Source organism: Salvia miltiorrhiza, chromosome 7 (genome assembly GCF_028751815.1).
Source record: "Salvia miltiorrhiza cultivar Shanhuang (shh) chromosome 7, IMPLAD_Smil_shh, whole genome shotgun sequence".
NCBI classification, from domain to species: Eukaryota; Viridiplantae; Streptophyta; class Magnoliopsida; order Lamiales; family Lamiaceae; genus Salvia; species Salvia miltiorrhiza.
Genome location: NC_080393.1, coordinates 34,967,157 through 34,983,017, shown reverse-complemented (window position 1 = coordinate 34,983,017; position 15,861 = coordinate 34,967,157). Strand labels below are relative to the sequence as shown.

Below are 15,861 nucleotides of genomic sequence, written 5' to 3'. Positions count from 1 at the left end.
AGACGGCTCACGATCATCTCTGCGCACAAAACCTTTACTGTCATATAAATCAGTTAAAGGCCGATATCTTGCATCATGATCATAATCATGTCTTTCATAGAGGCAACATACCACATCTCATTCTCATCAATAATAAAAATGGCAAGTTGACAATTTTCATTATACTCGTCAATAATACTTCAACATGCTTCATTTTCATAAATCTCATCAATAATACTTCAACATGCATCATTTTCATAAGATTTTGCATTTGAACTCATTATCATGGTAGCTAGCCATAATAGAGTTAGAATAAAGCCCACCTGTCTCAGGGGTCGATGACGTAACGCTCAGAGTCGTACTAACGCCGGCCGTCACTCGAACCTTTGGTGGCGCACGTGGTTTAGATTGCCATGTGACAAAATAAACTCTAGTTAGCAATTCATCTAACTAATATCTAATACTTATACTTGCATCAATGCTTAATCTCATCTTATAACTTCTCTACTATTTACCCAATTGGACCTCCCAATTTAATTGGATATCTTATCTAATTAAAAGTCTCTCAATCCTAGGTAAATAGCATTCAAATAAAACACATAGTCATTCATGCTTCAAATTACTCAACTAATCCATAATATATATATGAATTATCTCAATACTCAAGTGACTTAAAAGTCACTCTATGAACTTGAAATCTTTTTCATTGCAAATAAATTCGCAAATATTCATGTAAGCTTTGGAAAATATATAAAATTTTGTAGTAGCATTTTCATGCCATAACATGGTGTATTCTTCCACCAAAACTAAAAAAAAAGCCTTAAAACAAAATCAAAGTAGGATTTTCTGACACCTACAGTTTACCATTCTGTTCTGCCTCAACTTTAATGAATAAACTGTTTTAACTCAGAAATCTCCTGGATTCAACACTTATACCGATGAAAATCTCTTTGAGTCTAGTTTCGTTTAAAAAAAAGTAGAGTGAAAAACTCCAAGTAGTTTAAGAGATATGGGTGTTTTCCCACAGTCTACCAGATTCGGCAGTTTTGCACGACTGGAAGTTAGGATTTTTAAAAATTAGCAAACGTTGTCCAAATGGTCTGACATTTGACGTGCATCGGTATAATACATGTATCTTTCTGTCATAAACATTTGGGAGGATGAATATTTTTGGAAGTCACTGAAAAGTGTGACTCAAGGGACTGCCCTTCTAGATTTCTGGCGGAAATGTGCAGTAAACGTTTTATGTTTTAAAACGGTAGTAAACGAAGTCCAAATGACTTGAAATTTTACCAGAGCTTACACGACACATGTATCGACACGTTGTAAAAGTTTGAAGATTTTTGGACGAGGGAAACCTCGTCGACTCATCAGTCCAGAACGTAAGAAAACTTCTCAAAATGGTTGAAATAACAACATTTACACATATCATCTTAGATCTATAATTTCACCACCATGCTCATGCATTTTCTCACTAATAACTCATCATGCTTCAATTATCATAACATATAACCCCTTCAAGGGTTTTCAAGAAATATATCTTCCTTTCTCATGCATCTAACATGTAGAGGTGTATAAGCATATGGAAAGTAGTTGAAAGTTGAAGGAGTTCATAGTTCTTTCCTTCACCATAATTTTCGAAAATCACATATGTAGAGAAGGAACTATCATGCTTCAATATGCTTCAATATACATGCTTATTCATCATGAAAATATATACATAATATAAGAGAAGGATTTGGAGGTTACTACCAACAAATCAAGGAAGGTGGAGTAGAGGGTGGTGTGTAGGATTCTTGAAGCTTGTGCTTGAAGGTTGGAGTCTCTTGATGGCCTTAGTGTGAAGGTAGAACACTTTTGGCTTCCTTAGCTCTTACTATATTTGGTGAAACAAGAAAAGAAGTGTGGTGGAGTGAGGAGGGGGCTGCCGAAAATATGAAGGAGAAAGGGGAGAGAGAGCTTGTATTGATGAGAAGTGATGGTGTGATTTCTTTCATTAATGCATATCTTGTAGGCACTAGGGAGTTAATGTGTGAGGATGTCATGAAGTGAGGGAAATAGAGAGTGAGAAGAGAGAAGATGAGGAGAGAGGAGAGTGAGGGACGAGAGGGAGGGAGATGAGAGAGAGGTGTGCATGTGCTTGTGAGAGCTTGAAGTGTGGAGGAATGTTGGCTAGAGAGGGTAGACCTTAGATGGCTCATCATGCTTACATATGCCTCATTTAATGGTGGAGAAAGAGAAGGGTGTGGGAGAGGGTAGAGACCGAGAGAGGGAGATCGAGCAAGGGGGGGGGGGAGAGAGAAGTGTGAGCATGTGCATGTGTGAGCTTGAGAAGGGGGATTGTGTTGGCTAGTTAGATTAGCCTTTTAGGGGCTCCTTAATGGTGCATGTGGTCTTCATTTATGGGGGAAGAGAAGAGTAATGTGGGAGAGGGGAGGGAGTGCATGAGGGTGAGAGTAAGACCGAGAGAGAGAAGGAGAGAGATCGTGAAAGATCGAAGTGTGAGAGAGATTGAGAGAGATCGAGAGAGTGAGAGAGAAAGAGAGAGATATATATGCTTTGAATAATTATAACTCTTATTTAGTGTGTAGGAATATATCCCAAGAAAATATATCTATTCACGTGTGAGGAAAAATTTATCTCAATTATGATATTACTAATATCATAATTACAATGCATCAATAAATCATATGTGAATATTCTACCAAGTAAAATATTTATATCACATAGACATTTCAATAAAAATATAGGGCGAAAATAGGTTTCTCAAAGATAGGATTTATAAGGCCCGAGAAAATAATATTCCCTCTTATTAAACTCTCGAAAAACAATTCTTATCTCAATTATTCGCCCACGTGCATCATGACTCTAGCTACTAATTAATAACTTAATTTAAGTTCGAGCTAGGGCACAATTAGCTTCTCAAAATACGGGGTGTTACATGGACTCAGTCAGGGAAATGAACTCAGTCAGAGGAATGGACTCAGTCAGAGGAATGAGCTTAGCCAGATGAACGAACACAGTCAAAGGAATCCTTGAAGTCAGAGAAATGTTCTACCATATAAGATAGTCAATGATAAGAATGACCGCTTTCCCCAGGAAGCACCAGAGCAGAGGAATTGTCCGTTTACAAAGGAATCGCCCGATTACAGGCGATATTACCACTATACCCCTGACCACGCGGGGAGCATGTCCTTTAGGCCGAAATTACTTTTTTACCCCTAGCATGTATTCTATAAATACCCATGCACCTGTATCTTGTAAACACACGCTCTCTCTTAATACTACAGTAGATTTCCTTTTGTTCTCAAGCAATTCAACTCTTTCTCTCAATTCTCACGTTCAAACACTAGGTAAAATTCGTAATCTAGATTAGGTGTTGATAAAATACTTTATCAAGGTGTATTCCCCCCCCATACACCTATTCGAGACCCTCCGGACCTAACAAAATAAAACATCATATGAATAGTAAGGTATTTATCCAAGCAGTGTAGAGTCAATATTGATGCTTGGATCACCAAAAACTTCATCATAGTAGTTAATTGCACTTCAACAACGGCGTCTTCAACATATTCAATTGCTTCTTCAGTTTCGTGGTTAGACCACAACTCCAAGCACAGGTACCTTCGCCCCTGAAAGTCTCCATATGCCTCATTAGGTATATTCATGTGTCATTAATGTTCTTCGAATCACCCCACTTGATATGAATTATACACAGCTTTTACCTTTTCACAACGACGCTCTTATGAACTTCATTCACATGGGTCATGTAGTCCACTAACATTTGCTTCTGTCATAAAAATAATAAAACAAATGTTAATTAAAAAAACAGATAACTTTAAAAAAGAAAGAGTTATGCACCAAAACTTACTAAGTCATCAATTGTTCGACTGTATTTTTTGACTTTCATTTGAGCTTGAGTCTTGTTTTGGCTATCTAACACATACATCCTTTCCTTCTTTAGGTACACGCATAAAGCGTAATACTTCATCACTCTACATGCGGGGAAAATGAATTGCACACAATATGGGGAAAAAAAACTCTTAACATATGGCATATTATTTTTTAAAAAAATGTACGCTGTATTTCCCAAAAAATAAATTCAAACGATGTCTATAGAATTTATGTGGGTATGTTGTAATTCAGCTGTTAAGAGCTGGCAAAAAATATCTCTCCGCCTATTATAAGGCCAGCTGCTTGGTGGTTGCACAATCGACTCCAACTGCGAACAAAATTTAACAAAACCAGTGTAACAATTCCAATACATAAATTATAATGATTATAATCACTTACACAGATTTGTGTAGAGGCAAAGAAGCGACTGGGGGATGTGTCTAAATGGAACTGCTCATTTCAATTAAAAAACGCCATCCATGCATCAATTAACTCGAGATCCACTATGCTATCCCTGCATTATGTAACTAAGTAGTTCCTGCGAAGAACTATTTTTTTGTTCCCAAAATAACCTTATTACTGCAAAACTATTGAGTATTTCATATGCAATTAACATAATTAATAAGTTATTATTTACGGCTCATGAGCTCGGTTGTACATCGCAAATAGTCCAATTGCCTTCTCTCTCTTTGTCAACCTCTTTGTTGTATTGACAGTCCTTTCCATGAAGGGTGACAAACTGATGTTTGTCCTTCGAAGCAATTCCTTCCCCCTTGCGTCGCGGTCTTAAAGGAGCCGATGTCTGCATAATCTATATTGTCCGCACGAACCAATCACATATTACGCATGAATGACATTTACAAGCAATTCAGACTCACAATAAAGTTTATTCTAGCCGCTTGAACCAAGTAATATGGCAACATGAATAATCAAAATTACCATAATTCACAATTAAGTTATGACATAATTCATCCAACTTTTATATCATACCACACGAATTAACCACCTAACATGCATGAATCACATATAATAGTACTTTAGTTCCAAACATAAGCTTATAAATCCATTATGCACCTACTAATCTAGTAGCATGAATCATATAATGTTTATATCTACAACATATGCTCATAGTGCATAATATCGAATTCCCCACATTTATCATATAAGATAGCACATAATTCACACAACATTCGCTGTCCGAAGGTATGTTATACACCCAAATAGTCGACGACAAGCAGTTTCAAAATACAACACATACATTGTCTACCCGAGGCTTCAAGACAACTCGGTCTGCAGTTTCATTCCCAATGCACGCACCCAACACCTGATTCAAGTAGTTTATATTACAACCATATCGAAATATATTACAAACGACCACTGCACAACCGTTTTACCAATGTCTTAGGGTTTTCAAAAACCATGTTTTCCTTGCTATCTTTCTTTGCGATTCTTGCAATATTGGTCATGACATGAAGTGTAGGTTCCACATGCTATGGCCCTGCTTGATCATTCAGACAATCCACCTGTGGTTAAATAGAAATTTTAATACAAATAGATTAACATCAAAGTCATGATTAAGTATATACACATATATAACAAACTAATATGGACTACATAAAACACACTCAAAAAATTCCAATTACCACAAAATAAACAAATAAAATGCATAATCCATTTTAAAATAACATACCCTCAAATTCGAAATTCACTAACCATGTTTTTAGGCACAATCCCTGCTGCCGCAACACCATGCATTCCATCTTTACTACCAACCTTACTATAAGAATATGACACGTTAGAAACTTATAAAAAAAATAATACAATGGCAAAATGCATTTGTTAAAGCTAACAAATAATCACACAAACAAGCAATATACATTGGTGTCCGTATTCATTGAAATTTTGTTGGCTGACGAGTTCTAAACCGAATTATCTTTTTCAACCAGGTGTGTCTCACGATCACCATCCACTCCAACCTCCTGTCAACAACAATTATAAAAGATTTAGAAGCATACAATAAATAGTAAATTGATTAAATATTATTCTTATATTTTGTATCGCTCTGTAAAGAAATCAACCTTTGTTATCACTCTAATCGTGTCAATAACATTTGTGTTCATCCCATAGGTGGTCTGAGTGTCCACCAAGACTGAATGACGGAATATCAGCAACACGACCTCTACGGTTGCAAGTCTTGGAAACTAAATCATCACATGATCGGAAATTCGCGATCATAACGTATCCTATCATCAAACACATCATACCTGGACGGGGTTTCCTTGGTGGTTGTAGGAACCAATACTTCACCAGAATTATAATCCTTCAGCTTATCAATAGGCATTTTTGTTAACATAAATGACGCATTAACTATAAGCTTCTTCGCTTCCTCAAACTTCTGCTGGAACGCATGGGATGCAAGATCTGCATCATTACCTATGTTCAGAATGTCCATAATATTCTCCCTTGACTTCTCGAACTGAATCATCTGTCAGCCTATCCAAAATAGGGTCCTCCAACACTACCCAGTCATTTCAGATGCCACTCCTTCGTTACCAACAACATGGTTAACTTGGATATAGTCGGGAAAATCTGGACCATAGATCGTGATGGGGTCAAGAATTATCCCATCTCCAAACCCGCTGCCGTGTATTTCGGCCAACTCCCTATCCTTCAACTTTTTGCTGTCCCAGCCTTTAAATAAAGGAAAGTCTTGTTTCACATCCGAATTTACCCAAGTCAACCTATCGACATAAAATACCTACAATACAACCAATAAAGTCACACATATTTTAAAATTATAAACTTAAACATAGAATACAGTTAACACAGATACGAGCAAGTATTGAATGACCCATAATTTTAAATTATGTACCGTCATAAACATTGTTGGTCCCGTGAACATTTGCTTCATGTCCTTATGCCATGTCCCCTTGCTGGTAATCAATGATCTTATGACAATCTCGCACCAGTTCCAATGTTTGACTCCATCTAAATCCTCCAAACATCTAATGACCCTAGGCACTATTGACCCGTTAGTTGTGCTTTGAATCAAGCAATGCCCAACCATAATCATTAACTGAATCTTGAACCAACGACCTGTAGGAACCATATTTCGACATATGATTCACGTGCCCGTGACCTATTTCGAATACCAAACGAATACATACAAAAATCATTCGTGCCTATTACAAGAGAACGAGTCTTACTTGCAAATCCAGCGATGAGCGACTCCAGAGTGAATCTTTTGACTTGTTTCCTACGGCAAGACTTGATGTTGGATGGCAACGAGCTTCAAGTCCTCTCTTTTTCTAGGGATGCATGCCGCCTCTCACTTTCTGTGTTCTCATAGATTTCTCTCTTTTTTGTCTCACGTAATGTCACAACTAATTAGAATTAGGGTTGTACCTATTATTTATACTGGTATTAAAACTCTAAATAATAAGCCCATCATCTAATTAAACTAAGACAAAGCCCAAAGGCTTAAGTGAGAAATAGAGTAGCGGACGCCCCATAAGAAGCCAAGCCTTTATTGGGCCAAGCGGGGATCTACTAGCTTGAATAAAGTTTGACCTCCCAGCGTTCGATTTTCTTATTCAGCCCAGAATAAAATTGAGACACAAGTATTAATTTATTCCACTAGAAAATTAATACTAAATTATCTCTTTATTCTTTAGGTGAGTCGGGGTTAGTATTAAACTTAATTAATCCCTGTGTTTAAGATATCCAATATCCATTAATTAATTAATTCCTCTGACGATCAATTAATCAATTAATCAGTCATTTAATAATAAACGACATCTCGAGTACTACCACTTAAACTTATTATCGTATTCGAACTAATTCCACCTGCAGGGTTTAATACGATAAACTTATTAAGTTCCTTGAGAGGATATTGTCATCCTGTTATTAGCAGGACACAAATCCTTATTGCAATATAATCGCATGTCAAATAATAATTGCTATCACCAAAATATCGAGTATATTGAGCTTCAAATGAACTCTCACCCATGATAAATCAAAGAAATAGTAAATCAATTATTAAATAAACTCTCACCCATGATAAATCAAAGCAATAGTCAATTAATTATTCACCCCGATTAATTCAATTAAGGTTAAGACTATTTAAGTCACTGAGATCTTGATTCTTAATAAGTCAAAATATAAGAATTCATCTCACTGCGATCCTGTTCAATACACAAAGGTACTAGCATAAATAAATAGCCAAGACAAACTATTTATCCATTTATGCAACAATCTAAACCAGCAACTTGTCCATAGTTGTCTCGATTGTGAATTCAATTTATATCTCAACTTTTTTCAATTATATGATCTTCTGTGATGTACAACACACCATATAATCTATAGTATGAGATAAATTGGACTATAATAGGATAATGTAATAACAGTATTTCAGATAGAAGAATCATAGTGAATTAAGGAATCAATGTATACAAGCATAAAGTCTTGCTTTCAGTATACAACCCTTCACCTCGCCAATGCCAACTCTTTCTGGCACTGAAGAACAACAAAAGGCTGTTGAAGCATTTCGATTAGAAGCTTCTAAGGACGCCACACTTTATCTCTCTAATCACTTCCCTGGCCTGAACCCTACATATGAAGTATACCACAACCTCCATCGTCTTTTTGCCTTCACCTTCATAAAAATAGCTCTGTGCTCTCAGATCGACGATCTCAATACCGTCGAGTCTTATGACACATTTTCCTTCGAGGAGGCACAGTTGTACAATATCTTCGATATTCCAAAGCTTTGGGATGTCATACATAACTTTGACAGGTTCGCCCTAGACTATCTAAAGTCTCAGGGGTACACAAGGGGTCCCATAGATACTAACCTTGATGCAGGGACTTCATCCTCCAAGGTTGCTGAAGAGCCTCTAACTCTGCAATTCCATAAGGTTTCACCCTTAGAAACTGATGTTTCTGCAGCCCAAGCTCCTCAGGAACCTCAACTGACTGAACCCATCAGCCAGGCAACTGAAGAAGAACTACAGCACATGAATATTGATCGAGCCGGAGCCAAAATTGAAGCTCCTGGATTGGAACAGATGACCACCACTGACCCAACTTCTCCAGAGGGTCAAGCTGTGGATATTACTAATGAACCTGTGCAGTCACCTTCACCTCAAGAAGAAGATGTTGCTGGTGCACTGAAAGTGACAGTCGATACTGCTGAAATAGCTGCTGAGGGATTTCTTCCGAATATCCCTATTGTTTCAACTGATGATGTGCAGGTCATTCCAGCCGGTCAAGCCACTGCACAAAGAACTTCTGAAGCGACTGATGTCAGTGCTTCAACTAAAGAAGTTCTTTCATAACAAGAACAAGTCACTACCGCTGAGCAGGCAACTAACCTTCCAGTTGATACTCAACAATCAACTGATGCGGAAACTGGTCAAGCATCCATTTTCCTACCAAGGATGCCACCGATGACATGGCTTCTGATCCAACAGCCGAGAAGCCAACTGCAACTCCATATGAACCTCCAGTCCAGCCCAAGGAAACAACTGAAGCTGTTCATTCATCCTCTACTCCAGGAGCATCTTTTTCAAAGGGCAAGAAAGTACATATTCCTCCGGTGCTGCTTGTTAAAGAAATTAAGATCACGCGGCGTCCTTATCTGATCTATAACTCCGATGAAGAGACGGATGCACGCCTCACATCATAGAAGTACAAAACTTCCCAAGGAGTTTCCTGAGGATTTGGAATAACAGAACAAGGTGATGTTAACGTTGGTTTTGAATCAACAAAATGAGATAGAGAAGCTGAAGCATGAGATGGAGTGTAGAGACATCTATGCTCACAAGTATGTGGAGAAGCTCAGGGAAGTCGAGGCCACTCTCACTGATGATATGATCGACCATTCCGTTCAGTTGGCCACCCTGAAAGAAAAAGTCAGCCTTCTCCATGATAATTACCTTGACCTTGGTACAAGGACATTACCTCTTACGGTAATTGTTCCCAAGATCCAATCCGACATTGAAGTCTTTAAGGGAGAACTGAAGATTGAGGAACTCCAAGCTAAGCAACAGCTCATAGATGCTCAATACAAGCTTGACAAGCTTCACACTGAATTTATGAAGGACTTCATGACTGAAGTTGGGATGAAGATCTTTATTGCAGAAGAACTCAGACCAGTCAACGTGAGGATCGCCCAACTGGAGGAAGAACTTCGTACAGTCCGAGAATCTTCCAACTCCTCCCTCATCCAGAAAATGTTCAATGATATTCAAGATCTTCAAAATTTCCTGGATGATGATGCCAAAAAGAAAGAAAAGTATTGCGGTCCTGAGCTGTCAGTCGGATCAGTCGGCGCTGCCCGAGAGTTACCAGCCGCTCCGTCCCAGTCCAGAGAATACAGGAAGAGACCTAGAGCAGAAAAGCAGAAGACAAGAGAACATGAGCTGCGAGCCAAGAAAGCACTGAAGCTTGTTGAGCTTGCTCCTTCTCCTCCCACCATCAAGTTAAAGATAGACAACTGATGAGGAGATACATCGAAGAAGTTCTTTTGGTATCCCATCTTGAGAAAGTTGATTGTGTGGATAAATGGGTACCTGAGGATATGAATGTCTGGCGGGAAAGGATCAAGGAAATCTACACCAAGTGGCTTGTTTTTGCTCAACTCAACCAAAACCCAGATTTCCAGAGGAATGCATGGAGATACTTCCTCTCCAACTGGACCGAAAAATGGATGGTAAAGAGATTGCTGGATGCGAAAGAAAAAGCAAGGGTGTCTACTATCCTCTAAAGCACAAGAATCATATCAATTGTGAGACCATCAAGAAGGAGGTTGAAGCTCTATGAAGAATTTGGGGAGTTACAAAAAGAAACAATCCAAGAGCGTACGACGACATCAAAGGTACAGTTTTTGGGATCTATCAATAAAAGCCTTAGCTTTACTGCTTTCAGTTGTAATCTTTTCTTCCTTTGCTTTGGCTATATTTTGCTTTGTACCAAAAACTGATATCTCATCAGTTATCTTGATCTCAACCTGAAGACAATCTCTTTTTATCCAGGCTCTTATTACTCGTTTATGTCTTTCAGTTATGCTTTCTTCTTGTTCTTTAATTGTTACTTTTCTTTCAGTCAACAAGATTTTAGGTTGTCTTGTTAAGGGGGAATAATATTCACCATGTTTAGTATCTTGCTTTTCTGTTTTCAGTCGTTTCTTGTCTTAGGACTGATTATATGGTTTTGGCATTATAAAAAATGGGCAAATTATTGAAAACTTAATGAAATATCTTATCCCTAGTTTTGATGATTCCAAAACTCTTAGAATTTCCTTTAATAGACTAGAACTTTTCGAACTCTAGTGTTAGAGTTCATGTTCTCTAGTTAGTCTGCAGTTCTGAAGACTGAAGACCTCAATTGAAGATAGCTGTGAAAAGATAAAGTCAAATACTGAAGTATTGACTGGACGAGAGTCTCACTAAAGATTCAGTTATGACTGATTTATTAATGTTGGCCACATGGAATTAGCGGACTAATACTAAAGTCAAGTATCAGTTGACATTCTTCCTCGGACTGAAGATTCTATGTTAAAAGGAAGCCAAGCACTTTCAAGTACAGCCGCATTAAATCCAGAGATATTGAAGATCGTCATTTCTCTGTAGAGCATTCCTCTTTGGTGCAAACTTTTCAGAGGCGCCTTACCTCTTGTACCTTGAGGTGCTGCTCCTCACCAAACTAGGAACCTCGAATATTGAAGCCTCAGTCAAATTCAAATCTCTCTCACGACGGACGAATTCTTGACCATCTCGGCCAACAGATCTATTCAAGACTTCACCTATAAATATAACACCACAATCTTCACCGATTCAAACGCACAAGCTGAACCTCTGCCAAATTTGCAACTCAACCTTCCACTGCCTTCAAAGTTTGAATCGAAGAAGAGAATACTCAAAGCCTAAATCAGTTCACTGATTATACACATTCTCTTAGTTTCTTAGGCATATCCTTGTATTATCAAAAGCTTAAGTTCCTGATTACAGAGAGCCTGTTCTCTGTATTCTAGTTGGTAATTCGAACCTTTTTTAACCGAGCGAAAAGAAACTTTGAGGAGAAATGAGTTCAGACCAGTGCTCTGACTCCAGAGTTCTTAGCTACCCGCTGCAAAAAGCACTTTGTCTTAGCTACCCGCTGCAAAAAGCACTTTGTCTTAGTTTGCGTGTATAAGAGAAGTCTTTCATATGTGATGAGTTATGAGTTAGATGTGAACATATATGACTATGTGATGATTATTTGAGCTTATATATGCGATTTGAGACAAAACGAACCAACCCCTAAAACTATAGCAGTTGACTGAATATGATGGTCAAAGGGAAAGCCGATTTTTGAATTTTCTTAAGTCATATGATTATATATTTTTGTTCTTGTATATTATGTTAGCTCGAGTTTAATTTTTGAGAATTTTTCAACAAAGAAATCTCGAGTTTAGTTTGTCAAGAATGCTATAAATTGAGATTATTTGTTTATGTGAATTTTTCTTAAATGATTGGTTTAAGAATATTTCATATCATGTCTTTAGCTTTCTAAATTCAATTTTTGGGAATTTTTCCCCAACCAAAACTATGTTTCGAATTTTCTTTCAAAAAAGTTTTTAAAAAAAAGTTTGCTATGATGTAAATAAACCTGATTAACTCTTCTATGTGCTAATGTGAGATTGTATGCCTTGTGTGTGTGCATATCTATATGTTTGATTGTTAATATTGTCTAGTCCTATATGAGTGATAAGTCGAGAATATGATTGGTGATTTCTTAAGTAGTAACATACTTAGAAGATTAAGATAGTTGGAGTGTATCGAAGATGAGTGATGGGATAGAACTAATGATATGAATGAAATTCTTAGTAAGTAAAGTTTCTAACTGATGTTGATTTTATCTCATGAACCTTCTATGTTGTTGACGATTTCTGAAGACACGAGCGGAGGACGGAAGTAAGTCGCCTCGAATCTATCAAGAGCTTGAGCTAAAGTCTTCAGGTGGGCATTATTTTGAATATCCCTATTATACGAGTTTTCTAAACTAAAATGATGATGATGTTTATGAGTTTATTAAATGCTTTGACATGAAGTGATGTTTAAAACTAATTGACTTGCCAAGTTTTGATGATGATGAGCTTGTATGTTATCCTCTACTGATGAGACGAATTCGGTCCTGCCACAAGCAGGGATTTTGTGAATAGAGATGACTTTGAGCCGTCTATCGGGTCGGCCGGTCACGGTACTTGAGAGGGAGGCCTACTTCTCAGTACCTGATGAGGAGTAATATATGCAGAGCAGAGGAATGAACTCGGATAGAAAAATCACTAGGGTCAGAGGAATGGACCTCGTCAGAGGAACGGATTCCGTCAGAGGAATGGGCTCGGCCAGAGGAATCACTCGGGTCAGAGGAAATGGACCCCGCCAGAGGAATGCGGCTTACTCAGAGGAATCACCAAAAGACAGTGGGATGAGTTGTCTACGCGCCAGAGCAGAGGAATCACCCGCTTGCGGGCGGAATTACTATTATGCCCCTGATCACGCGGGGAGCATGTTTTCAGAGATGAAATTATCATTTTACCCTTAGTTTGTACTCTATAAATACCCCATGCATTCCCTTATGTAAACTACGTGCTCTTTACTCAATACTACTGCAAACTTATTCTCTCAGCAATTCAGCTATTTCTCTCAACTTTTACGCTCAAACACTAGGTAAAACTCGTAACTTAGAATTAGGTGTTGATAAGATACTTTATCAGTACCTTTCGATGATGATGCATTGTAGATGTGGTACATACACGATGGATGTTTAAACTGCACAATTATTTATTATGACATTATGAATTGTGAAATTGCATGCACAAGGTTCTTTTATACTGAAACCCCTGTGAGTTGCTTATGGCGGGCAAGTTCAATTTATAGCTCTAAGAGCAAGCTTTCTATTGTTTTTCGGCATAAGCCCACTGAGTATTCTGTACTCATGCCATGCATGTATTTCTAAATGTACAGGATAAGAGAGGTGGAGAGATTGGACTGGTGCTGGTGGGGACAAGTTTCGAATGACGTTTTCTTTACCGTACTTCTATTTTCTACGATAAAGTCTTGATGTGGAGTTATTTTGGATTTGAGTCAAGTAATATACTCTCAATTATATATATGTCTTCATACATATAATTTGTTTACCTTTTGCTGCGATACTTTACATAATATGAACCTTTGTGAATATTTAGCTATGTCTGCTTTGTAAATATTGTTTAGAATCCTGATACTTTTGAACTTATGAAGCCGATGATGTTTATGCCTTAAGATGTTATTAATGTTGTTTGTTTTAGTATGTTTTATTGTGAGCTTCCACTTGATGTTTAATCTAGATTTTCTGTCTTTACTTGATTCTTTTATTTAGTCGTATCGATACCCGGTCTACGCTATCACTGGTGAGGCGTCGGGCTGCGACATTTCCAAAGTCAAAGAACTACGAATACATCTTGGTGGCAGTTGGCTACGTGTCAAACTACGTCGAGGCCAAGGCAACTATAAGCAATGATGCTCATACCAGTGGCAGAATTTTTGAAGGAGCAAGTGTTCGAAAGATTTGGTGTGCCAAAGATCCTTATCAGTAACCAGGGATCTCATTTCTGTAACGTCACCATTAAAGCTTTAACCAAGAATATGGGAGTAAAGCATAAAGTAACCACAGCCTATCACCCACAAGCGAATGGGCAAGCCGAAATTTCTAATAGGGGGGTAAAAAACATATTGGAAAAGGTGGTGCACCCTAACCGCAAGGACTGGAGCAATGACTTGGGAGATGCGTTATGGGCATACCGGACTGCTTTTAAAACTCTTATTGGTATGTCTCCTTTCAGGTTGCTTTATAGAAAAATATTCCATCTATCAGCAGAGATTGAACATAAGGCGTACTGGACAATCAAGAAAATAAAACTCGGTATGCGCCTTGCTGGAGAAGAACGAAAGTTGCAGATTAGTGAGTTAGAAGAGCTTCGATTGGAGGCATACAATAATATTGTGCTCTATAAGGAGAGAACCAGAAGGATCCACGATACTCAGATTAGAAAGAAGGAATTTTGGGTAGGACAAAAAGTCCTATTGTTCAATTCACGTTTCAAGATGATGGCTGGAAAGCTTAGTTCAAAATGGTCTGGACTGTTCATAGTGAAGGAGATTTTTCGAATGGGACCATCGAAGTTTATGACCTCAACGGAAGTGATACATTCGTGGTAAATGGGCACCGTCTGAAGCCCTACTACGAGTATGTTGAGTTTTAGAAGGAAAATGAGGAGTGGCATTTGCTGGATCTTATTTATGACTGAAAACTGAAGAGAGGAGTCGAGCTCAAGATAGGAAACAAGAGCGCTGGCTGGGAGGCAGTCAGAGTAACTTTTCGGTATGATCCTTACCGAATTTCCTTTATTTAAGTTTGTTTATTTTGTTCTTTTCTAACATACAGGTAAGATGGGCCGAACAATATTTGAGAATGGAGGCCCAGTGGAGAATCCAAACCCACTTTGCGATGCAAATTGTGTAGGTGGAGGCCCGGGATTTTGAATTAAACCCACTTTGTGATGCAAAGTGTGTAGGTGGAGGTTTGGGAATTTGAATTCCAGAGTGGGGCTTACCGAGGAGCTGATGTAAGGCGTGTCAGCGTGGTAGACTACGGCGATTAGACGGGAACCCTTCGATTTCTGCAGAAATTTGAATTTCGAATTTGGTAATGATTCTTTTCCTTAGAAATCAGATACACATTCCATAACCGCCATCTCCCACCTTCATTTAACTCCTCAAACCCACAATCTCTCCCCCATGAAACCCTAACCTACCAAAACTGCTACACACATGATCTTCACCATCTCCAACCCTAAATTCTATAACCGCCGACAACTACCTCATAAAGGCAAACCTTGTTCCCTTGCCAGCATACCAAACCCTAAATTTCCCGCAATCTTCGAGCACCAAATTCTCTGAAAAATCA

The 15,861-nt window shown here is 38.2% G+C and overlaps 1 protein-coding gene across 1 annotated transcript; it reads left to right on the top strand.

The window, feature by feature from the left end:
- The first annotated feature begins 14,411 nt into the window (after positions 1-14,411).
- On the top strand, positions 14,412-15,113 carry LOC130994158 (uncharacterized). The gene has a single exon (XM_057919188.1). The coding sequence runs from the start codon at positions 14,412-14,414 to the stop codon at positions 15,111-15,113; it is 702 nt and encodes a 233-aa protein (XP_057775171.1).
- Positions 15,114-15,861: the final 748 nt, after the last annotated feature.

Coding starts and splice junctions, on each gene's coding strand:
- LOC130994158 (XM_057919188.1), top strand. CDS start 14,412: ATGATGCTCATACCAGTGGCAGAATTTTTGAAGGAGCAAGTGTTCGAA.